General features: G+C 43.2%; 1 protein-coding gene across 2 annotated transcripts in view; it reads right to left on the bottom strand.

Moving 5' to 3' along the window:
- Window positions 1–27,052, bottom strand: part of ATP2B3 (ATPase plasma membrane Ca2+ transporting 3) — a 121,990-nt gene that overhangs the window by 29,907 nt on the left and 65,031 nt on the right. For both annotated transcript variants that reach the window (XM_044305820.1, XM_044305819.1), the window contains exons 6-11: window positions 18,130–18,294; window positions 13,761–13,975; window positions 12,651–12,893; window positions 7,038–7,279; window positions 1,958–2,192; window positions 739–918 (exon numbers count right to left, since the gene is read on the bottom strand). In XM_044305820.1, coding sequence (XP_044161755.1) covers window positions 739–918; window positions 1,958–2,192; window positions 7,038–7,279; window positions 12,651–12,893; window positions 13,761–13,975; window positions 18,130–18,294 — 1,280 coding nt within the window. The remainder of the gene's footprint in view (window positions 1–738; window positions 919–1,957; window positions 2,193–7,037; window positions 7,280–12,650; window positions 12,894–13,760; window positions 13,976–18,129; window positions 18,295–27,052) is intronic.

Below are 27,052 nucleotides of genomic sequence, written 5' to 3' on the forward strand. Positions count from 1 at the left end.
TCTCCCTCTCACAGCTCAGGGTCTGTGTCCTTTTCCTGCAGCTCTCTCCCTCTTACAGCTCAGGGGATGTGTTTTTTTGTTTTTTCCTGCAGCTCTCTCCCTATCACAGCTCAGGAGGTTTACCCTTTTTCCTGCCGCCCTCTCCCTCTCACAGCTCAGGAGGTGTGTCCTTTTCCTGCCGCCCTCTCCCTCTCACAGCTCAGGAGGGGTACCCTTTTTGCTGCAGCTCTCTCCCTCCCACAGCTCGGTCGGGTGTTCTTTCACTGCAGCTCTCTCCCTGTAACTGACACAGCTTCTAACAGTAGACTTGGCTGATGAAACTGAGCACGTGCGGCCATGCTCACCTAGCTTAGTAGGTGGACTAGCACATTACTGTACAGTTTATTATGCTGAATTACATACAAATAACAGTAACATAATGGTGGCACATCCCCTTTAATTAGAGGATTATTATAGTTTATAGCAGTGTTCCTCAACTCCAGTCCTCAGGGCCCACCTACCAGTCATGTTTTCAGGATTTCCTTAGTATTGGGCAGCTGATATAATTAGTGCCCACCCATCAGGACTTACCACAGGTGTTCATTCTGTGGGATACTCCTAAATCCTGAACGGCAAGTAGGCCCTAAGGGCTGGAGTTGGGGAACCCTGGTTTATAGTATACAGTTTTAATAAATGACCCCTACTGGCATCTGTGGTCCTACAGTATAGAGCAGAGATGTGGAATGACCGATCACAAACCTCTCCTTTCTCGTTCCTGATGCGTCTGTTGAACTCTTTCCCCTCTATGCACAGGAAGTCCTCCCCGGGTTGTATAATGCCACACTTTGCAGCAATGGCGCGCGCTGTGTTGATGTTATCCCCAGTGACCATACGGACTGTGATCCCGGCACGCTGACATTTACGGATTGCTTCAGGGACCTGTAGGGTTAATGGTGACGCACAATGATGACACTGAGACCTATTTGGGGTCATTGGGAACAAATTCACAATTTTATCCCTGTACCCTCCCTTGTATGCTGTTATTTAAAGATTTTAGTAGGGGGAACCAAGAACAAGTCGGTGCCGTATGGAGAAGCGCATTGGATGGCGGTCAGAACCTTCAGTGACTTGTCACTTCCTGTGTCAGTGCACGGAGCTGCATGAACCCAGATGGTGGTCACCCAGACAATAAGTAACTGGTTGCTAGGCAACCTGAACTCATTAGTGTGCAGAAAGGGAGCTACCAGGAGACAACTGGATTTGGCACTGTTTTAATATATGCAAATGAGCCTCTAGGATCAATGGGGGCGTCTCCGTTACACCTAGAGGCTCTGCTCTCTCTGCAACTGCCGCGCCCTTTCCACTTTTATTGACAGGGCCAGGCTTGATGACGTTTTCCCTGCCTGGCTCTGTTAATCAAAGAGGAGAGGGAGCGGTAGTTGTAGAGAGAGCCGAGCCTTTAGGTGTAACGGCAACGCCCCCGTTGCTCCTAGAGGCTCATTTGCATATATCAAAGCATCCTTTTTCTCAGCAATGCGGGCACATATGTACATGGGACCAACACAGATGCCTTCAGCTTAGGTCAGACAGTTTTATAGGTACAAAACTGCTGACAGATGCACTTTAAAGTGAGTCTGAGGGTACCGTCCATACAGGATGTAAACCTTAGCAGAAAATCCACCACAGTTTTTACAAAATCCACACCAAAATCTGTGTTACATACACATTTTGACGCGGAAATCCACAGCATAAATTCACCTACCGCGGATTTAAAACCCATACAGCCCATGTCAATTTCCGTGTGGATTCCATGTGGATTGTTTCGCAAAGTATGGATGAAATTTGTTGAAATCTCGTCCACTTTGCTGCTTCTGTAAAAAGTTGTTCATCTTCCTCACCAATATTTGTTGCGGAAAATCTGCAGGATTTCTGCCACATGTGAACATACCCTTGGTATTCTGATGATGGACACACTCACCTCAGGCCTGACGGGATCTTCTATTCCTACCACAGCGATACAAGTCAGGTCTCCTACTATCTCATTCTCATTTTCCCACTCTGGTTCCGGCACGGCTTGAAAATCTCGGTAGGCGATACATATGGTACGCAGTCCGTCACAGGCCATGGGCTCAATAACTTTTTTAACCATCTCATCCCTGTCACGTGGCCGAAAAGTTTGGAGTTCACCAGCAGCATTTAGGACATTTGAGCACCTAGAAATGTAGAGATGTCAATTAGAGTAAATTAGACAAAACTCCTTACTTTGAGAATCACCCCATCGCCCCATTGCCATTTCCAGGAAGGAATTTAGGTTTAGAATACAGTAACACTATAGGGGATGCAGTGGGAGCCAACAAGTTATTTTGCCTTGGCCAGAGTGGCTGCAAAGAGTGTCTCTAACTCTGGAGGACCTAGTTCATCACATGAACATTAAGGATGGTGTCATTCTCCCTTTCTCCTGTGGTGGAGCTGTAGGGGATTTGAACACTTGTTCACAGATTACAACTGATCATTGTGGGTTGGGGAAGCGCAATACACTGTTTTCAGGTAGTATCAGGGGACTCTTCTAAAAATATGAGAATGTCCAAAGTGAAGAACATATTTAGGCACTGTGTAGAAAACAGTGTCCACTTTTAAATTTTGGGGCACCATCGCTGTATACTGTATGTCTTGATGCATGGTCTGATTGGCCCACCTGAGAAACACAGAATTCTCAGGTGGACTTGGAGTTGGACTGGGTTCCTTGGGCCCACCGGAGAGACTAATCTTGAGCTCCCACCGTCAGTCATTAGAGAACGTGCATACATCCAATGTATAATTTCATTCCATTACACTGTTTTCAGGTAGTATCAGGGGACTCTTCTAAAAATATGAGAATGTCCAAAGTGAAGAACATATTTTGGCACTGTGTAGAAAACAGTGTCCACTTTTACATTTTGGGGCACCATCGCTGTATATGTATACTGTATGTCTTGATGCATGGTCTGACCGGCCCACCTGAGAAACACAGAATTCTCAGGTGGACTTGGAGTTGGACTGAGATTCCTTGGGCCCACCGGAGAGACTAATCTTGAGCTCCCACTGTCAGTCATTAGAGAACGTGCGTACGTCCAATGTATCATTTCATTCCATTAGAATAGACATTACCAGCTCTAAAGTCAGCTCAAAGTTGAAAAGTTTTCTGCTGGACCATAGAAGCGCTAGTTCATTAGGGGTACATTGTTGTTTCAGAGCCTGGGCCCACTGGAGGATCCTCTGGAACTCTGATGATCCAGTCCTGCACTGGGTGAACTCATGTTCTGATATTGCAATGAGTCCCAAAAGTGCAGGAGTTGAAATAATCCACTAAAGAGGAGATTACAGAAAAGGATTTGCTTTTGTTCAAGTAACAGCGCCACAACTGTCCATGTCTGGTACTGCAGTTCAGCCCCCATTCACTTAAATCGGAATTAAAGCAAATCCTTTTTCTTAATCTTGGACAACCCCTTTAATCTTGTTGATCTGTCCATTAAAAGTGGATATGTAGCTGGGTGGTGACCAGAATAAAAGCACAGGGCAGCAGTGCACAATCATGTCCGTACAGTAGAGTCTATGGACTTGTTGTTTTCATTGACTCTAAGCTTTAAGCACCTTCTTTGCTTCCCCTCTTGCCAGCATATCATGATAATGCCCTGGTCATTGACTGAGAGCCTCATGACCGACATTAGTTGTGTAGGATCAGAATCTAATCACGGCCATGTAAACACCCCGTATCCCTCGGCCTCAAAAATTGTTCCCCAATAATGCAGATCGGTGTTCACAATGTGTTGAGGTGGAGGTTTCTTTCTCTGCATTGTGACAGCTCCCGCTGTCTTTAATTAAGCCTTCTCCACAGTTCCCAGAAGATGGAAACATAACCATCCGGGTGTACCGGAGCATGGACTAAGGAATGGAACTTGGGAGCGGATGCAAGTAACATATGGTAAGTGACTGCCTCCGATAATCCACTGTCACATCTTTCATTTCCTACTGTCCACCCTGTGGAGATGGAGGAACTTGAATTGTGCCTGCCGGATACCACATACATAATGTACAGCCATTCACTGGTGATGATCGGAATGCTTCTGAAGATCCGAGTCACGGGATGGAAACTGCTGCTAGGTTACAAGCTATAGTCATGGTTTGATGGCATCAGAGTCCCCATACCTCTCAACTTCTAAAGAGGGATAAGACCAGCATGATTTTTTTTTTTTACATTAAGTGACCCTCTAACCTGCCCAATCCCTATCCATATCTACCCAATCCTGCCCAGTCCACTTTGTGTCCCTACACAGTAATAGTGGCCCTATGTGACTCCCACAAAGTAAGGATGCGTCCTTAAAGTCCCAACAAACCAAGAATGTCCTCTTAGTGCCCCCTTACCATAATTTATTGTAATTTTAATGTTATTTGATGTTCTGATGTGTTGTATTACCCCTATAGTTTTGTATGGATAGGTCAGGGTTAACAATCCAGAATTTGCCCTTGTAGGAAGCTGGGAGATGGACTTAGGGCTGCCCCTAGTTCATTTTAGTGTTAGCTGAGGAAGAGAGAGACAAGAGATACATCTGCTCACTCTTCAAGAAGCTAAGTCTAAATCCCAGGGAATCACTATCTCGGAGACATTTTGCTAATCTGAAGAGAGAAAGAAAGAATCAGAAGGTCCAGAATCTGGATGGCTGAGTCAGTCGGTTAGGTATTCCCTGTTTAAGGCTAAAAGAGACTTTACTGAGTGAAGCCTTAGATTCTGCAGAGAATTTTTTTTGGGAAAGGCACTGGGAAGGAGTACTACAACCGCCATCTGTGCATATATCTATACATTGCTATCGGGAAAGATTTGCACTGTGAATTGTTTGAAACTGTGTTTTGATACCATCAGATGTACTACAGCCCTCATTCTACGCTTTGGTAATAAGAGACTTGTCTACTTTTTACAACTGGCCTGGTTACTGACTCCAGCACCATATGCCGGCCACAGCATCTACACCTCCTGCCTTGCACCTCTACCAAACTCACAACACCAAGGGCACCCCAACTATCATCAGGCTGAAGCCCCAACTTCAGGGTCTGCCCCAAGGGAACACCGCACCGAGTGCTACATAGCATCAGTGTTAGGATTGCCACTGTGATTTATGTGAATAGCTGTTGCAGCCAGAGCCACTACCACTCCCATCCTCTGCTCCACCCGGGCCATGGCATGTGCATTGGGCCTTCAGCAGGGAAATGGTGGGGCAGGAAACTGTCCTGCTGGGAGGGATGGAATCCCTACAGTTCCGTATAATAAAACCATAAGCTCTCAGTATACCATCAGGTGATGCCTCCATACGCCACCATATCCTCCGCTAAAAGAAATACTTCTAGGGGAAGTTATTGCCGCATCCGATGAAACGTGCATGAAATAGGAAGCACATGGAGGTAACATATGTACCTACAGATTTCTATGGGGACGGTATTATGGATACCTACAACACAGACCTAAATTCATGTTAATAAGCCCTAAATCTGATCTAGGATGATGACAAGTGTATGGGGGGAAGAAAGCTCATCACTACGATCATTTATCCCCCATACTTTTACAATATTTTGGCAGCACATTCCCTGGTTACATAGGGAAATGTGCTGCCGACCAGCGAGCTTTTTCATGATCTTGCTAGATTATCAGCATGTGTACACTAGCCAATTATTTGGAAGAAGCTTTCATATGAACATTCGATCTTGACCATTGGCCCTTTAACACACCACATGCCTAACTGAATACCACTTCACTTTTTGAACCTAAATAGATCCAAAATTTTGTGCTGATCATCTCTCTTTATAGAAGGTGGACCACCACTTTTCTATTGCAGAGCTCCAGTCATAATATTCAATAATACATTTCTGTCTGCCAGCAGCCACCACTAGAGGTAGTGTTGGGGCTTATTGCATACCTTTCTTAGTAAGCGCTCATGCTCCCTCTAGCACATTCCTTGGTTACATGGGGAGATGTGCTGCCAACCAGCGAGCTTTTTCATGATCTTGCTAGGTCACTAGCATGTGTACACTCGCCAATTATCGGGAACAAGCTTTCATATGAACATTCGATCTCGACAGTTGGCCCAATCGTTGACCCGCGTAATAGGGCCCTTAATCTGCCAGAATTTTTAATTTATATTAAAACAAAAGTAGAACAATAAGCTAGCAACTTCCACCCTTACTGATATCGCATTTAAATGACTGTTTTCCAATTTGTTAAAAAAAATGTAACCTTAAAGGGGTTGTCCAGCCATCAGGATAGGCCATCAATATCTGATTGGGCAGGGGTCCGACACTCAGCACCCCGTCGATCAGCTGTTTGAAGATTAGGCAGCACTCTGTGCGAGCGCCGCGTCCTGGTCTTTACGCTACGCCTCGTCTCCTGTGGAGTAGCGGTGTAGTGCACCACCAAAACTTCTGAGACGACGGGCATGAATCAGTGCTCGCATGGAGCGCTGCCTAATGTTCAAACAGCTGATCAGTGGGGGTGCCGGGTGTCAGACCCCTGCCGATCAGATATTGATCACTTACCCTGAGGATAGGTCATCAATATTAACAGCTGGACAATCCCTCTAATTTAGGCTATAATTTTGGCTGAAGGCCATTCTTGGTGGGAAAATAACATGTTCATTGATTTTAGACATTTCACACTCTTATGGAGAGGGAGCCCTGGGAGAGTGTGGGGCAGGACCCTTTGAATGACTTGGTGACAGAAAAATGTAACCTGTGAGAGCTAATATGGCTGACAGGATGTAGCAGTCAGCTGTCACACAACTACTTCCTGTCCCAGCAGGAGAAGCCTGGAGCACAATTAATGACCAGAGTTCAGTCTTGATTTCTTAAAATGACTGTGCACTTTGAACAATCCCTACTTGCACGGAGGATCCTTCAAGATGGATTGACCTCCAGTAACAACATGGTATTTCCAGGTCTAAGCAAATCTTGAAATCAGGGGGTTAGCTTTGCAATGCAGATGGGCAGCCATCATCCAAAATTAGATTTCATCACATAACTCTTTGAATACTCACTTCTTTAGGACGATCTCTGAAGCTCCCTTGCTGTACAGTCGGAATCCTCCATTAGGCAGGCACACGACGGTGCTCATAGACTTACGAACAGAGTTGAAGGTGTACACTTTGTAGAGCGTCTCCTCAGGAACCTGGTCTCGCACCAGCTGGTAGTCCCGTTGCATTTCCAGAACAAACCCAAGCAGGGCGCACTCAGTTTTATTGCCTACTTGCTGGGGAAGCGCTCCTTCTTTTTCTGGAGGCTTAAAAAATGAAAGGAGACATTAAGATGAAAATGTGAGGCAGGTCTAAGCTGAAGGTCACTATATGCTAATAGTGGAAGTCAGACATGAACTGTATAGTGGTCATTGTTCAAGTCACTTTAAAGTAATCGATCAAATCTTTTGAATCCAGAGGGGAAAAAAGCAGTCTGGTTTGAGAGCGGCACTTATACAAGCAGACAAAAAAACGCGAGTTTGTGAGCGTTCGCGTGTTTGATTTCCAGTGTGTGTTTGTATTAAGTGCGTGACTTCAGATTACGTGACTTCAGATTCAGGGACTTTAGGAGGGGACTACAGTAAGTTATATACTTATCACTGCACTATATTGTATTTTTCTCTTTTCTTGTGTAATCCCCATTTAGTATGTATTCCATTATTGACAGCGCAGTCCGGTGCACCTCAATGGGGAAGGGGCAGCTGTGTTGGGGAGAAGATGGCTAGAAGGTTGGAGGAGTGTTTAAACTAGGGACTGGGGGGAGGGTAATTACATTATAGGAGGGAAAGATAGAGACGGGGGCGAGGTAATGGGACTGGGGGAGGAATGGAACGAGGGACTAGAACAGTTCAGAAGTAAAGTTGTAGGGTAAAAAATATACACAAACCTCTTAATTGTATGTATACTAATGCCAGAAGCCTAACTAATAAAACTAGGGAACTGGAATTAGTGATGTGTGAGGAGGAGTATGACAGTGGGAATAACTGGGACGGCTGGATGATAGCTATGACATAGTGGGAATAACGAAGACATGGCTGGATGATAGCTATGACAGTGGGAATAACTGAGACATGGCTGGATGATAGCTAGGACATAGTGGGAATAACTGAGACATGGCTGGATGATAGCTATGACAGTGGGAATAACTGAGACATGGCTGGATGATAGCTATGACTGGGCGGTTAATGTACAGGGTTACAGTCGGCTTAGAAAGGATCGCCAAAACTGGAGAGGGGGAGGGGTCTGCCTTTATGTAAAGTCCTGTCTGAAGCCCAAGATATAAGTGAGGGACATGAACATGTGGAGTCACTGTGGGTAGAAATACATGGAGGCAAAAATAATAATAAATTACTAATAGGAGTTTACTATAAACCACCTAATATACCGGAGTCCACAGAAAATCTACTACTAAACGAGATAGACGAGGCGGCAGATCATAATGAGGTGGTTATTATGGGGGACTTCAACTACCCAGATATAGACTGGGAAACTGAAACCTGTACATCTCACAAAGGAAACAGGTTCTTGGCAAAAACCAAAGACAATTACCTTTCCCAACTGGTTCAGGACCTGACTAGAGGGACGGCCATACTGGACTTAGTATTAACCAATAGACCTGACAGAACAACAGACGTGCAGGTTGGGGGACACCTGGGAAATAGTGACCATAAAGTAATAACCTTCCAATTGTCATTCAAAAAAGTGTTTTTACAGGGAGGAACAAAAATACCAAACTTTAAAAAAGCAACATTTAGCCAACTAAGAGAGGCCATAGGCCTAACTAACTGGGAAGTCCTCTAAAATAAAAATACAGCCACAAAATGGGATATTTTTAAAAGCATCCTAAAATCTCATTGTGAGAGGTACATACCTTATGGGAATAAAAAGTTAAGGAACAAGAAAAAACCAATGTGGATAAAATAGAACTGTAAAGAAAGCAATAAATGACAAAAAGAAAGCATTTAAATTACTAAAACAGGAGGGTTGCGAGGAAGCACTGAAAAACTATAAGGAAAAAAATAAAATATGTAAAAAACAAATAAAAGCAGCCAAACTAGAGATCGAGAGATTAATTCCCAAAGAGAGCAAAACTAATCCTAAAATGTTCTTGAATTATATAAAAAGTATAAATCTAAAGGTGTCGGTCCTCTACAGAGTAATGAGGGGGGAGTTGCAGAGAGCGATGACGAGAAAGCAAAGCTAATAAATATTTTTTTCTCCACTGTATTCACTGAGGAAAATAAACTGTCAGATGACATGCAGAATGTTAAAGTAAATTCCCCATTAAAAGTGCCTTGTCTGACCCAGGAAGTACAGCGGCGTCTTAAAAAGATTAAAATAGACAAATCGCCAGGACCAGATGGCATACACCCCCATATCCTAAAAGAATTAAGTAATGTCATAGCCAGACCCTTATTTTTGATATTTAAGAACTCTATACTGACAGGGAGTGTTCCACAGGATTGGCGCATAGCAAAGGTTTTCTAAGAGATGCTATCTGGGAGTACCTAAATGAAAATAAGCAAATAACGCCATATCAGCATGGCTTCATGAGGGATCGGTGATGTAAAACTAATTTATTCATTTTCTATGAGGAGGTAAGTTCTAGACTTGACAGCGGCGAATCAATGGATGTCGTATATCTGGACTTCTCCAAAGCATTTGACACTTTTACCGCATGAAAGGTTAGTATATAAAATGAGAATGCTTGGACTGGGAGAAAATGTCTGTATGTGGGTAAGTAACTGGCTCAGTGATAGAAAACAGAGGGTGGGTATTAATAGTACAAACTCAGATTGAGTAACTGTCTCTAGTGGAGTACTTCAGGGGTCAGTATTAGGCCCTATTCTCTTCAATATATTTATTAATGATCTTGTAGAAGGCTTGCACAGTAAAGTATAAATTTTTGCAGATGACACTAAACTGTGTAAAGTAATTGACACGAAAGAGGACAATATACAGCTACAGATCTGGATAGATTAGAGGTTTGGGCAGAGAAGTGGCAGATAAGGTTTAACACTGACAAATGTAAGGTTTTGCACATGGGAAGGAATAATGCAAGTCACCAGTACATACTAAATGTTAAAACACTGCGTAACACTGACATGGAAAAGGATCTAGGAATTTTAGTGAACACCAAACTAAGCTGTAGAAACCAGTGTCAGGCAGCTGCTGCCAAGGCCAATAAAATGGTTTGCATCAAAAGGGGCATAGATGCCCGTGATGAGAACATAGTCCTATCACTTTACAAATCACTAGTCAGACCACACATGGAGTACTGTGTACAGTTCTGGGCTCCTGTGAACAAGGCAGACATAGCAGAGCTGGAGAGGGTTCAGAGGAGGGCAACTAAAGTACTAACTGGAATGGGGCAACTACAGTACCCTGAAAGATTATCAAAATTAGGTTTATTGACTTTAGAAAAAAGACAACTGAGGGGAGATCTAATAACTATGTATAAATATATCAGGGGTCAGTACAGAGATTACTCCCATCATCTATTTATCCCCAGGACTGTGATGAGGGGACATCCTCTGCGTCTGGAGGAAAGAAGGTTTGTACACAAACATAGAAGAGGATTCTTTACGGTAAGAGCAGTGAGACTATGGAGCTCTCTGCCTGAGGAGGTGGTGATGGTGAGTACAATAAAGGAATTCAAGAGGGGCCTGGATGTATTTCTGGAGCGTAATAATATTACAGGCTATAGCTACTAGAGAGGGGTCATGATCCAGGGAGTTATTCTGATTGCCTGATTGGAGTCGGGAAGGAATTTTATTAACTTGCAGGATAACAGGCTGAACTGGATGGACAGATGTCTTTTTTTCGGCTTTATAAACTATGTTACTATGTAAAATGAAAGGGATTGTACAGGATTAGAAAAACATAATTGCTTTCTTCCAGAAATACCACCACACTTGTCCATGGCTTCTGGTATTGCAGCTCAACTGCACTGAAATGGAAGAGACTGAGCTTCAATATTGCACACACCTCTGGACACGTGAATGGGGAATGGAACGGAGAAGTCGTAATTACCCTGCTGCGCCGCTGTTGACGACTTGCAGGTAAACAATGAAGAGGAAACAGTGGTTGCACAAGTGCCATGACCCCTTCAATCAGCTGTTTGTGGGGGGGGGGGGATGGAAGTTGGATCCCTGTTGATCTGATATTGATGACCTATCCTGAGGAAATGTCATCAATTTCACAAAACAAGAATACCATATCAATGGTAGATAAATATTAATGATAACTTCCCTTTCTCCAGAAAAGCAAGGATGAGGGAGGACATGCTGTTCCGAGCCCATGGCACTATTTTATGGCTGCGCAGTTGCAGCACTTGAAAGGCTGGGGACAGGTTATGGGCGCCGGACCGTTGGCAAGGATAATATCTTTCTTATCGGGACATGATGTCCCCTTTCATATGGTGGAAATTGAAAAGATACAGGGAGTTGGAGATAATCCCACGCTATCTCTAATTCACAAAGTCTGGTCAAAATTTAAGGCTGTACTTGGTCGCACAGGATTTCATGGGTATACCCCCTTGTGGCGAAATCCACACCTGCCCGAAATGTTCCGATTGGAGGGTTTCTCCCCATGGGAAAGGAGGGGTGTTCGCTGCCTACAGCACATACAGGACGGAGGCATCTTGAAGACCTTTGCCTGTTTGAAGGAAGAATTTAACCTCCCAAACACGGCATTTTACCAGTATTTACAGCTGAGACATGCGTATAAGGCACAATTTTCGGGAAGTGGATTAGTTTCATTAATGATAACATCCCCGGTGGTCTAGCCCAGTGACAGGATTAATGATAACCTCCCTGGTGGATTAGGGCTGTGAAGGAGCTAAGGTTAACATCTGCAGTGGTCTAGAGTAGAGAAGAGATTAATGATAATATCCCTGGTGGGCTATGGCAGTAATGGGATTAATTGATAACATCCCTAGTGGTGTAGGACTATGAAAGAGTTTATAGTAACATCCTTGGTGGTCTATGGCTGTGAAGGCATTCATAGTAACATCCCTTGTGATCTAGGACAGTGATGGGATTAATGATAACATCCCTAGTGGTGTTGGGCTTTGAAAGAGTTTATACTAACATCCTTGGTGATCTAGGGCTGTGAAAGCATTTATAGTAACATCCCTGGTGGTCTAAGACAGTGATGATAGTAATGATAACTTCCTTAGTGGTGTAGGTCTGTGATTGAGTTTATAATAACATTCCTGGTGGTCTAGGGCAGTTGTGGGATTAATGATAACATCCCTGGTGGGCTAGGGAGGTGAAGTAGTTAATAGTAACATTCCTGGTGGGCTAGGCCAGTGTAGTGAAGGAGTTAGTTACCCGTAAAAAGATCCCTTTCTCTTTGACTCTACACTATTCGGACACATATATACTGCATCATCATCAGCTCTATGATTGTTGACTGGGATGGTGTCTGTGTACTGTACGAAAGATCCATGGAAAGTGTGAGCAGGAGGAGGGGACAAGAGACTCGGGGTACTTGTGGACCACCTCTGGACTGTGCCCCCCTGTCCATGTACTCCGCCCAAAGCATTATTCAATTTTTTTCTGAAAGATCTTTCTATAATTGTTGCTCCTCAGATTTGATATTCACGTGTAGACAAGCAGGAGTTGGGGAACTTACTAGTATCTTGGTGGTGTAGGCACAATTAATGGCAATGGCATTGACGAGCAGGTCTAAGATTTTGGAATTGAGGCTGCTGGGATCTGGCTTCTGTTTATGAATGAGGTCTCCAATGTAAGACTGTACAACTGTCATCCGGTTGGTTGTCAGAGTTCCCGTTTTGTCAGAGCAGATGGCAGTGGCATTGCCCATTGTTTCACAAGCGTCCAAGTGTCGCACGAGGTTGTTGTCCTTCATCATTTTCTGCAATGCAAAAACAAACTTCAGAATGGAGCTTAACAACCTCAAAGAACTGTAACAAATCTGAGTTTCCCACCACACATGAAGATGGAGGACAAATTACTCCCTCCTATCAGCACTCATACCAAGCCATAAATGAAAGTAATGGCACAACCAATCTGAATTTCAAATGGCAGACAATATTTTTGAAACACAAAAGTTAGACTACTCCAACATTGTACATATTTAGTTGTGTGCAAAAGTCTGGACACCCCCGGTCAACATCACTGCTCAGTTTTCAACCTCATGTCAGCCCTATAGTTGTAGCATACGGAACTTCGACTTAGAGAGTAAGTCCACCTTTGCAACCATTTTTAAGGCTCCAATGAATCTATACTCAAACTTTGCAAGAAAAACCTTGATTCAAAAAAATTAGCATTTTGTGTCCACAGCTTCTATGCTGAACAATATGTCTGTATGTCTGACTCCATTCCATCTGTCCATCTTACCTCTTGCTACCATACGTTTAGTAATTTAGAAAGAAATAGGGGACAACTAAAAGGCAACATAACTTCAGGATCAGACTACAGAGCCATTGTTTGTAGTCTGTTGCTATGGAGACTCAGAAGCTATATAAGCAAAATTGCAGATAAGTTCTAATCTAAACTAGTTGCAAAGTTGCCTCATGAATAATTTTTTTTAGATGTATTGGAGTAATAAAACATTGGCAGGTAAGATGGACGTGGCCTTGATAGCATGCAATGTTATACAATCAGACATATATACACACTACTGTATACGGACATATAAAAGGCCCCAGTTTTGTAGCACAAACTAACAGGGTCTTTGAGGAGATGTAACATTAAGGTTTTCAATGCTTCTACTGCTTACCTTGACTGAATAGGCTAGAGAGATGGTAACGGCTAAGGGCAGGCCTTCTGGCACAGCCACCACTAGGACAGTAACTCCAATGATGAAGAATTTGACAAAGTACTGCACGTAGACAGGGGTACACTCCGTTAGCCACAATTTGCCATCCACCACAAAGGTTTGAATCACAAAGTAGAGCACCAAGATGATAACTGTAATTGCCGACATCACCAGACCTGGTGGAGGAGGTAGGGGGTGTTAAGGAGACCGGAAAAAGGAAAGAAGCATAAGGAAAGAAGGGGAGCAGGTAAGTCAGAAAGGACAACAATCCAGGTTAATAAGGGACAGAGAGACAGAATATGGCAGCACACTGAGTTCTGTTGCAAGTTTTACTCTGGAACAAGCAATGGTCCTTCAGCAACTGCTGAACTACGCCTTAGCAGCTGGCTGATTATACTGGAGGTTGCAGTCCAACAAAAGCCAGAGACTCGCCGCTTACATTCCTTATTGAGTATATGGGACCATAGTATCACCAGCATTGTCCACTGATTTTAGTAGGTGGTCCGAAATTCTTTGCTTTTGCTGGAAAGGAGCATCTACATTTTGGACCAATGCCCAAATCAACTGATTTAAGATAATCCCAGCCGCAGCACCCCATCATTTAGCTGCTGACTGGTCAAGCCCTTTAACACACCACTTAAAGTGAATGTCTAGCTGAATGCCGTTTTGACTTTTTGAACCTAAATAGATCCAAGATAGGTTAGGGGTAACCCTAACCTATTTTGGTAACCCTGACCTATCTTTATAGAGTTTGGACCATCTTTTTTCTATTGCAGAACTCCAAATCGCCTGCATAGCCATATAATTCAATAATAAATTTCTCTTTGCCAGCAGCCACCACTAGAGGGAGTGTAGGGGTTTATTGCATACTTTTCTTACTTTGAGTGAGCTCTCAAGCTCCCTCTAGTGGTGGCTCAGAAAGGCATATTGTATATTATCAACAGTTGTGGCCCATATGCTGGGCTAGATGAAAATCATTATTAGATTTTGGTTACAACAGTTTTCATATAAAAATTGCAACAGTCAAATCTATGTTAGCTTGAGAATGAAAAGTGATTTCTTTGTTAGTCCTATGCAAGGAGAAGAGAGTACATTTGGTAACTTCTCGGCTTTACAGAAGAAAGCAATAAAAGTTCTACTCTTGTTTTTGCCACTCTCTTTTTTTTAGACGCAATTATGGCCGGGTACATTTTATTTGAGAGAGAAAATAGCAATAGATTGCAGACAATTGAGAGGTCAATTGAAAGATCTGACAGGAAGCTTCCAAGGAGGGTGTGAAGTTCTCAATGTAAACTGCCCTTGGACAGCCATTATTCATCAAAGCAGTTCTTCAAACGAATAAATACATTCAGGTCACCTACATACAGCCGAAGACACCACTCGTAGACTGAAGACATAATGTGCTGCTGTGACGATAACTAAACATGTCTTTAAAAAACTAAGTGTTGTATACACAGGCCTTATATTATGGGAACAACAGTCATGAATACATTAAAAAACTCTTTACTCAACCGCAGAGAGGACTGGAAAATGTTAGGCAACTTGCCCCATCAAGAGGGGGAGAAGTTCTGGGAAGCAATTTTGTATTTGCAGATGTGAGCATCTACTTATCACGAGAACCTTTTTTTCTTCTATTTTTCTATTATGAAACAAACATAGAAGAGGATGCAAGTGACGACTAAGACCATCCTGAGGACCCTTTTTCAGCACTCATTAATTTTTAGATGCAGCATTCTATTACTATCATATGCCAGATCAATCTTTTCCCAACTCTTCTCCATTCCAGATAACTCCTTCCCCAACTGTACCATGTGTCAGACCGATCCTTCTATAACTCTACCATGTACCATACCACTCTTTCGTCAACTCTCCCATATGCCAGATCAGTCCTTCTCCAACTCTACCATGTGTACACCATATCTTCCCCAGCTCTACCATGGGCCAGAACACACCTTCCCCAACTTTTCCAGGTGCCAAACCACTTCTTACCCAACTCTTCTGTGTGCTAGACCACTCCTTCCCCAGCTCTACTGTGTGCTAGACCCCTTCTCCCCCAACTCTACCATGGGCCAGACCACTGCTTCCCTATGTATATTATGTGCCAGACCCATCCTTCCAAAATTCTTTAACCTGCCGGACCACTCCTTCCCTCGCTATACCATGTACCAAGCCACTCCTTCCCTACCTTGTCCAGATGCCAGAACACCACTCCTTCCCAAACTCTTCTGTGTGCCAGACTAGTCCTTCCGCAACTCTATTGTGAGTAAGACCCATTCTTCCATAGCTCTTTCACATACCAGACCACTACTTGACCAACTTCCAAGTGCAAGTCCACTCCTTCCCCAACTTTTCCAGGTGTCACCCCACTCCTCCCTCAACTATTCCATGTGTCAGACCACTCCTTCCTCAGCTCTACCTCTCCTAGCTTTCCATGTGCAAGACTACTTCTTCTTAAACTCTCTTTCACTGTTTCTACTATATGTTAGATCACTCCTTCCTCAGTTATTACACGTGCCAGGCCACTCGTATTATAGCTCTTCCATGTTGACTCATGCTAAGATCATCTTCCCAAGCTCTACTGTCTGCCAGACCACTCCTTCCTTAGCTCTACTGTGTGTCAGACCACTCCTTCCTCAGCTCTACCATTTGTCAGTCCACTCTTTCCTCAGCTCTACTGTGTGTCAGACCACCCCTTCCCCGGCTCTACTGTGTGTCAGACCACTCCTTATTCAGCTGTACTGTGTGTGAGACCACTCCTTCCTCAGCTCTACTGTGTGTCATACCACTCCTTCCTCAGCTCTACTGTGTTATAAATGAAAGTGTTGGAATCGCACTCACCAGATCTTGCGGTCAACCGAAATGCAGCAGCCCACCTGGAGTCCAAGATTCATCGGGGCTCCCTCATAATGAGTCCAAAAAAAGCAATGGAGGCAGCATGTCCGGTAAAAAAACCCTTTAATGGGCACCGCCAAGTGAACTTAACGTGCAAAAGTTGTGACGTTTCGGCCGCTTCACAGCCTACTGTGAAGCGGCCGAAAGCGGCCGTGAAGCGGCCGAAATGTCACAACTTTTGCACGTTAAGTTCACTTGGCGGTGCCCATTAAAGGTTTTTTTTACCGGACATGCTGCCTCCATTGCTTTTTTTGGACTCAGCTCTACTGTGTGTCAGACCACTCGTTCCTCAGCTCTACTATGTGTCAGACACTACTTCCTCAGCTGTACTGTGTGTCAGACCACTCCTTCTTCAGCTCTACTGTATGTCAGACCATTTCTTCCTCAGCGCTACTGTGTGTCAGACCACTTCTTCCTCAGCTCTACCATTTGTCAGACCACTCATTCCTCAGCTCTACTGTGTGTCAGACCACTCGTTCATCACCTCTACTGTGTGTCAGACCACTTCTTCCTCAGCTCTACCATTTGTCAGACCACTCGTTCCTCAGCTCTACCATTTGTCAGACCACTCCTTTCTCAGCTCTACTGTGTGTCAGACGACTCCTTCCTCATCTCTACTGTGTGTTAGACCACTCTTTCCTCATCTCTACTGTGTGTCAGACCACTCCTTCCTCATCTCTACTGTATGTCAGACCACTCTTTCCTCATCTCTACTGTGTGTCAGACCACATCTTCCTCAGCTCTACTGTGTGTCAGACCACTCCTTCCTCAGCGCTACCATTTGTCAGACCACTTGTTCCTCAGCTCTACTGTTTGTCAGACCACTCATTCCTTAGCTCTACTGTGTGTCAGACCACTCTTTCCTCATCTCTACTGTGTGTCAGACCACTCTTTCCTCATCTCTACTGTGTGTAACACCACTCTTTCCTCATCTCTACTGTGTGTCAGACCACTCTTTCCTCATCTCTACTGTGTGTCAGACCACTCTTTCCTCATCTCTACTGTGTGTCAGACCACTCTTTCCTCATCTCTACTGTGTGTAACACCACTCTTTCCTCATCTCTACTGTGTGTCAGACCACTCTTTCCTCATCTCTACTGTGTGTCAGACCACTCTTTCCTTATCTCTACTGTGTGTCAGACCACTCCTTCCTCAGGTCTACTGTGTGTCCCAACTGTCCAACAACCAAATCCTTCCCCAGTTTTCCTAGACTGCACAGAGGATCTTATTGAACAAATAAATTGCCTTGCAATTTAGGCTGCAATTATGAAACAGTGTAAAAATAACAAAAGGCTACTCAGCAGAGCTTAATAATTTTGCCTGCTAAATATAGAATAGGCTTACAAAATGGCTGCTTGTTCTCTCGTATGTAGACCATAAGGAGTAAAATGTATTATCATGGCATCCGTTTTATCTATAACTGCCATGCCAAATTTACCTGCTTTTCCGATTTGCACCGCCAGCTTGGTGAGTTTCCCCTGTAACACTGACTTCTCCTTTTTGGGAATACTGGCTTTTTTCTTCTCCCGCTCCTCCATTTCTCCACCTTCTGCACTTTTCAGTGGCTGCATCTCCATGGCAACGGCACCATCCTGCTTTTTAGCTAAAAAAAAAAACAACCAAACCAAAAAATTAAAGATTAGATTACATACATTGGGTCCATGATGCGTGGGGGTTACATGATCAATGGCATGTTTAGTCCTTTTTTGGCTAGTCCATTGATGGCTCCTGCATTAATGATCCAGCACATCTATACACCAAGGCTAGTCCATTGATGGCTCCTGCATTAATGATCCAGCACATCTATACACCAAGGGTCACACACAAGAGGGTGACTTGACTGATGCCATGCTTCGTCCTATTCAGTTATCCCATGGATGCAACTCACGGAACTAATACATGGGCCATACCATTTGACCATGGGGCAGGGGTTCAAACCGCAACTGGTACAAAAAAGATGTATAGACATAACCTTGTATGAATTGAATTGTCTCTGTTAAAGATGTGTAAGTTAGAGATTGCTTTGACCAACTTCTGTGTCAGTGTCCAGTCTCTCAGCCACGCGTGGATATTAACCCCCTGGGGGTACATTGATTTGGAACACCAGAGTGTATCAACATCTCCTAAATGTTTTAAAAGAATTCTCTGAATGCAAATAATTTTGGTTAAGATATGAATAAATTCCTAAATATTAAGTTTTTACACAGCCTGATATGGCCATAATGTCTGCCGATTGAAACTCTTTGGATCAGTGCTCACTTAAAGGGCCATTACAGAATCCTATACAAACTGCACAGGAGGATGGACGTTCCATGCAGTATCCACATTATTGTCGGCACATCCCCTGTTTACATGCGGAGATGTGCTGCAGACAAACAATAGTTCTTCTGGCTACATAAAATTTCTGATCAGACCGAGTGCTCGTTTTTCAGCTGATCGGTGGAGTGTTTAGACAGGTCCGATCATAGGAGTCCCCGAGTACTAACACTGGTTACGGCAATGACAGATCTGGGTGATCCGGACAAATACTTCACCAATTAAGAGACTTTATCACTCTCCTTAAATGCTTATGTGCTTATCACTTGTTCACTGTATGGCGGTATTTTTGGGATATAGTTATTTGAGCACTTTATGAAACTTTTTGAAAGACTATTTTTTGTGATTGTCTTGTAAAGTTTTTGTATATTCTACGTTTCTACTTTTCATCATATGTGCTGTTTTTCTAGTTAACTTCCAAAAAATATTGGCCCACATGTAGTAATGTCAGTACCCCTAGTTATTGTTATTAACTTTGCCAAAATTGGGTGCAATTTGGTTTAAAGTGGCACAATTTGGCACCTTTATCTAGTTCTTGAGAAATTCTTGCACCTAGTGTGATAAGGGGATATGGATTACTGGAAAAGGGGTATGGGCCTAACATGCAACATTTAGCACCAAAATTCTTGTAGAAAATTGGTTTCAAGATAAGCCAACCAATAGTTGGCATACAGTTAGACATAAACGGGTAGACCTGCACCAAAATTTTATCCAGCCTGAGCCCCTGTGATAAATCTGGTGCAGGTCTAAGTTTGCCCCACCTATAGGATTAATAAATCTGCCCCATTATGTTTGATCAGATGCCTTCTCCTACTTTGGTTTAGCCCTCAGCCAGGACAGTGACGCTATTGACCATGTAGAGGTATCTGGATCATCTTGCTTTAGGAACTGAACTTGAGACCCTCACATGGACCTTCTCTATCACTGTGAAGAAGGTCTCATGACTGGACATGCCGTTTTATAGCAATGAAGAAGAATATGTTAAAATGTTCCATGCCGCGTTTTTCCTTTCTCTCCGCAACCATAAAGAGGGCAGACATCAAAGCTTGTGTAATCATTTCCCACCTTGGAATGTGTGACTTTATACATGAAGGGAAGATGTCCATTAGAATTAAACTTCAGCAACCCTGAACGGTATGCTATAAACAGCACCGACAAATCTACTCGGGACTAAAGAGCGTTTTGACCTAAAGCCCAATGAGTAATGATGTCATCGTCATTATAAATCCCTGCCCATCTCCCACAACCGAGTACCCATAACTTATAATATTAGGATCTTAAAAGAATTAAGCTATTTCGATGGATTTGTCTCAGACAAAGCTTTCCATTGTCTCGCAGCTCTTACAGTAAAGAACCCTTCCTTATAATGGGTGTGACACATTTCCTATAGATGTAGTGGATGCCATTATCATTAGACAGATATCTGGATTGACACCTAATATATTTATACCTAGTTACTGGGTCAACTCCATTTTGCCTGTACTTCTGGCGCCATGCCCATCAGTTTGCATTAAGATGTTTTTTGGGGTGGGGCTACATTCTTAGGTATAGATTTATTATTGCAATTTAGTTTTTGGGGGAAAAATAATATAAATCACAAAAAATAAGACACAAGTACTCCTTAGTGGAGTACAAACGGAGGAACCTTTGTAATAAATATATGATTAGAATTTACACAAGGAAATCATTATGTCATTTGTGTGACAAATTTATCAATATGACGTGCGCCATTACATAAATTGGCTGCCCAAAAAAAAAAAAGCAGACTCCCCAATACTCTATATTCTTTATTATAGATCGTGATGAGCGGCAGGGGCAATATTTTAATATTTTGTAGAATATTCATCATATATTCGCGAATTCGCGATTATTTTCTTGATTGTGAAAACCGGCAATGTAATATTCGCGTAATGCTAGATTTTCCAAGCTGCTAGAAGTTTCTTGAGACTGGAGAAAATGGTTGGCACGGCAGAACATTAAAAAATGACTTTATATGCAGATTACAGTGCTCCAATATATATTCGCAATTGCGCTAATTGGCACTAATGATGCGAATATTTTGGCGCAATACGTGAAACTTCACATTTTATCAGGTCTGACTACATATTACAGATTGGTGCACTAAGTATTGTTGTGACATCACAGCACTGTGTCTGTAGCCTGTATGTATGGACAGCAGAGAAACAGTAATCCCTATAACACTACCTAACACCCTGCACTGCAACAGCTACACTATATCAGGATATAACCTACACTGACTATCTACCACTAACTATCTGTATTATATATATAAGCTATCTAACTGTCTATCTAATGTAATGAGTACAGAGCACAGCAATGACACTGCTGTTTCTCTCTCAGAACTTTAAAAAACTGTAGAAAATGGCCGCTGGGGAGGTTCTTATATAATAAGGGGTAGGGCAACTTTCCTATTGGTTGCTAGAGATGTTGCTAAGCTCAGACAAAGACATTGCAGCCTTCTCATTGGCCCACAAGCAAGAAGCAGGGAGGAATCATGGGTTCAGATGAAAAAAAAAAAATCTAGACTATTCGAAAATACGAATATACACTCACCTAAAGAATTATTAGGAACACCTGTTCTATTTCTCATTAATGCAATTATCTAGTCAACCAATCACATGGCAGTTGCGTCAATGCATGTAGGGTTGTGGTCCTGGTGAAGACAATCTCCTGAACTCCAAACTGAATGTCAGAATGGGAAAGAACGGTGATTTAAGCAATTTTGAGCGTGGCATGGTTGTTGGTGCCAGACGGGCGGGTCTGAGTATTTCACAATCTGCTCAGTTACTGGGATTTTCACGCACAACCATTTCTAGGGTTTACAAAGAATGGTGTGAAAAGGGAAAAAACATCCAGTATGCGGCAGTCCTGTTGGCTGAAAATGCCTTGTTGATGCTAGAGGTCCGAGGAGAATGGGCCGACTGATTCAAGCTGATAGAAGATCAATGTTGACTGAAATATCCACTCGTTACAACCGAGGTATGCAGCAAAGCATTTGTGAAGCCACAACACGCACAACCTTGAGGCGGATGGGCTACAACAGCAGAAGACCCCACCGGGTACCACTCATCTCCACTACAAATAGAAAAAAGAGGCTACAATTTGCACAAGCTTACCAAAATTGGACTCTTGAAGACTGGAAAAATGTTGCCTGGTCTGATGAGTCTCGATTTCTGTTGAGACATTCAAATGGTAGAGTCCGAATTTGGCGTAAACAGAATGAGAACATGTATCCATCATGCCTTGTTACCACTGTGCAGGCTGGTGGTGGTGGTGTAATGGTGTGGGGGATGTTTTCTGGGCACACTTTAGGCCCCTTAGTGCCAATTGGCCATCGTTTAAATGCCACGGGCTACCTGAGTATTGTTTCTGACCATGTCCATCCCTTCATGACCACCATGTACCCATCCTCTGATGGCTACTTCCAGCAGGATAATGCACCATGTCACAAAGCTCGAATCATTTCAAATTGGTTTCTTGAACATGACAATGAGTTCACTGTACTAAAATGGCCCCCACAGTCACCAGATCTCAACCCAATAGAGCATCTTTAGGATGTGGTAGGAACAGGGAGCTTCGTGCCCTGGATGTGCATCCCTCAAATCTCCATCAACTGCAAGATGCTATCCTATCAATATGGGCCAACATTTCTAAAGAATGCTATCAGCACCTTGTTGAATCAATGCCACTTAGAATTAAGGCAGTTCTGAAGGCAAAAGGGGGTCCAACACCGTATTAGTATGGTGTTCCTAATAATTCTTTAGGTGAGTGTATATAACTATATTCTAAATATTCGCGAATTCTCGAAGTGCCGATATTCGCGATTCGAATATTCGCGCCCAACACTAATTATAGCGTATGTTTTTGTAGTACAGAGACAATCCATTGATTTCAGTTGAAATTGGGCAATACTTCATTTCACCTTCGGGGGCACTGCAGAGAGATGAGACACTTCACAGTGAAGAACTTTACCTAAGGCGCCTTCTGTAGAACTTTTCCCTAGATTCCCCTAAAAAGAAATACCCAATCAAGAGGGGCGTAACATTTTTGTGACTATCATAAACCGATAGCCTTGATCACAGCACCTTCCTGCGCGTTCTGTTTCCACCAGCTAACTTTAGAACATTTTGTCGATGGCTCACAATGGAAGTCAGATTATTCACCTAAGGAATGTGCGTCAAGGACTGTGTGTCCAACCTGAATCTTTTTAACGCTACCTTAATATTTTTAAGCTGTAATTGCAAGTGTTCCACCGGGAAGTGTGAATATTTTCAAATCCTCATATCCATTTTTAAGCTGCCAGAGTGCCCTACCGAGACGGCATTGTTGTCACACAATTATGTTGCTCAACGGAGGCCGCTATTCGACCATCAGGCCTCTACCAAAACAACGCACCTGAGGCGTATAAATGCAGGCCCACAATAGGAGCCCTGTCAAGCCTTCTCGCTCCAACAGAACACACCCTGTTGTGTCTCATTCCTCGGTTATGAAGTGGGCAGGCAAGAATGAGTAGCCTGATTGGTTGAGGGTCTCCATGCTGTGATCACGCCATTGTGCGAAAATAAATGTTTAAGAGGGAGAAAAAAAAAACGTAGCTGTAAGGCCATTCTTCCACTGAGAGGGACTGATCAATAGCAGCTTACAGTAAAATAATATACGAACGCATCTGAATGGTAATGGGAAATCGGTAAATGTTTATTGACAAACAACTGGTGAAGGATAAAGGGGTCCTCCGACCTTCATCAACAAGTATTGGCCCTGAGCGAGAATCTTGAGTAATACAGCTATACAGTGCTGGATTACTTATTTGCAGAGAGAACACTAAGAGATCTTCTGTAATTGCTATGTACTTCTAAAGTAGAGAGAGGGCAGAGGAGGAGGGCTCCTGCTGCAGCCAGCTGCCTTACAGAAGGGACAAGTCTTAAGGCTTTCGACAAGCCTGAATATAAAATGGTAAATGGTACCTGAGTAAAAATCTTGGGGAGTACAGATGCACAGTGTTGGATTAGTTATTTTCCCTCTATGGATGGGATACACATAATTGATGATCATTAATATAACAGCTGAGAGAACACTCAAAGGTCTTTTCATCCTATGAAAGGGATATATCCATACATCATTATGACTGTTTCCTTTATAAACAAGCACTACCCTCCACCCCGTTGCAGATGTGATCCAGGAAATCAGTGATCGGGTGTAAGGATTAATATGACAGCTTAGAAAACACAAAAGGGTCTTCAGCTACCCAGAAGAGATCAGATCGGCCAGTCGAACATGCGGCGGGCGTTGCATTTATTTCTATGGGAGTTCCAGGGATAGCCGAACCAAGGAATTCCCATAGAAACGAATGAGCGGTCACCAGCATGTGCGACTGTGGGGGGTACCGAGCCCCTGGTCTGTAGGACCCCCATTAATCTAATAGTTATCTCCTATCCTGTCCCCTAGGGGACATGTGATCGGCTGACCGCTTATCCCATAGACTGCTAAAATTTTCCTTTGCAGCCTATGGGAGAATTACTGTGTTCCTTAGGAACACCTCTATGGCAGGCCTTGTATCCCCCAAAAGGTCTTAGGCTCCTGAGTCTGCTACAGCAACCGAATGGCTCCCTTGATCTTGGCATGGGGGAGTCATTTGGGCCCTGGGAGTGCACCTCTCCTAGGGAAAGACTGCTCAGATGCTGTGGTCGCAATTAGCCACAGCATCTGAGGAGTTAAATGTCCATGATCGGTGGTATTGCTGATCACAGACTCTTACTCTGGGTGTCTGCTGTGTAAAACAGCAGGGACCCAGCGGCTCCAACACCTGCTCAGCTCCTGAGCAGGCACCATCTTAAAGTGCAGACTTCTGGCATACATGTACATTGAAGGTCCTTAGGATGTTAAGGGTCTTTTCATGGACTTATACAAACTGAATTGGGGATAAAAGATTTTGTCAGCAGCATGTCTTCTGGGATTATTTTGGAAGCTACTGATTTTAAACATACAATCACCCAACAAAGAATAATTTGCTCATATATTGGTTGACTGGTGGGTTGTTTAGATAGGCCGATGATTGGCCGAACGTTCCTCTGAAAGTTTTTTCCTCTCATGGGCAAGAGTACTTAATAAATTTGGTTAGACTAGATAATTAGATGTGATTTGGGCTAATAACGAACCAAGATATAAGGTATCATCTAGGTCTACTGCCCCAACCAAAGTGCTCAACCCAAACTTTTGGTTAGGAACTGAGGACCTGCCAAATGATGGGAGAGTTCCCTTTGGATTGAGTAGGGTAGTGACATCCACTATGGGTGCTTCATAACAATATCTAGAGCTCGCGCTGGAAATATCTCTAGTGCCTGACTTAAAAATGGTCAATGGTCAGATATCATCTTTACAGACAATGGCACGTTATCTAAAAGTTAACTTCCACGTTTGACTACATTGACGAAGAGCTAATCGATGAGTTCTTGTCGTTGTTACTTCTGGCACATTACCTTTATTCTGAATATTCTCCACTGCCCCATCCTGCTGCTTTCCTACAACAAAAGAGGGGTGACAAACACAACACTTAAACAAAATGAGACACTGCGACGACACAAGAAGACAAGTGAGACATGGCCTGTGGGGTTGTGCTTGGGCAGCCAAAGCAATGAGAAGGACTGATGGGATGGAGACGGAGCTCAGCAGGTTCTAACGAACAGGCAACAAAGTGAGTCCACCATAATTCAGGTGCAGGTGCAGTACTATAATTTGATTATTTAAATGCATGCTTCTATATATTAATTGGCGTATAGAACTGAGTGGCTTTACTAAGACTGGCTTTTCACGAGCAAGTCTTAAAACAAGTACACTGAAAAAAGTTGCACCAAATTAATTAAATAGCGCATGCCTCTTAATACATATGCAGCATCTTCGCCAGACTGTGCAAAAGAGATTGAAATTAATGCTTGATATCAGAATTTAGGACAAATTTTTGTATAAATCATAGTAAATCTGCAAAATTAATAGTATCACCACCCCCCGTGCCCACTTTTCTAACCAGCTTTTGAATGGTGAGAGAATTAAATAGTTGAAACTTTTATTACAAATATGGCATGTGCTCACATTTTTTACTTTTATACACCAGAAAACTGGAGTTGGCCCACCTGGCCCTAGGTGGGACTTGCCCCTATCTCCAGAAACAGGCTGCTGAAGTGAAGGAGAACACACCGCAGTGAGGGAGGGCCCATTGCTATGGGAGTTATGAAAATAACCAAGCACCGGCTAGGCTATTTACGACAGTCCCATAGCAGTGAAGGACTGTGCACTATTCATTCCCCCCTATAAAACTTCCAAGAACAGCTGAGCACACTTGCTTGGCTACTTTTGGAACTCCCGTAATGATGAATCTAGAGCACACTGTGCATGCGCAGTGTGTTCTCCTTCACTTCAGGATCTGAATTCTGGAGACAGAAGGAGGTCCTTCTGACATTGATGGCATATCCTAGCGATATACCATCAATCAATGACCCAGATGGGACAACCTCTTTCATAAATTTACACTCAATAGGAACTGAATTTAATTCCTAAGGAGCTTAAAAATGAGTCCCAAAGACCCTCACAATCATTGTCAGACTGATGTTCCTTGGGCCCACCAGAGGAAATAATTCTGATGGCCAAAACTCTGTTTATATAGGACCTAAAGAGTCCTGTTGTATTAGGGGTCCATTATTGTCAGAGCTTGGGCCCACTGGAGGATCCTCAGATACTCTGGTGGGCCAGTCCAACCCTGCTCAGAATGGTACCCATGCTGAATTATATGGCATAACTTTTTACGGGACCCTCGATCAAATGTCTAAGATGCCAGAGCTGATGTGATCAACATGATCCAAGCTTGTTAGATATAGGTCATCAACATCGGGAGCCTAGAAACCCGCTTTAATAAGAAAATAGTACGCTGCACCAAATTTAATACATTTGATAAGAAGCTCAGGTCTTTTAATTACCCCAATTTTTTTTTCAAAAGTGAGGAGAGGATAAAACCTGAAAAAAATTCCCTCCCC

The sequence above is a fragment of the Bufo gargarizans genome, chromosome 9, assembly GCF_014858855.1.
Source record: "Bufo gargarizans isolate SCDJY-AF-19 chromosome 9, ASM1485885v1, whole genome shotgun sequence".
NCBI classification, from domain to species: Eukaryota; Metazoa; Chordata; class Amphibia; order Anura; family Bufonidae; genus Bufo; species Bufo gargarizans.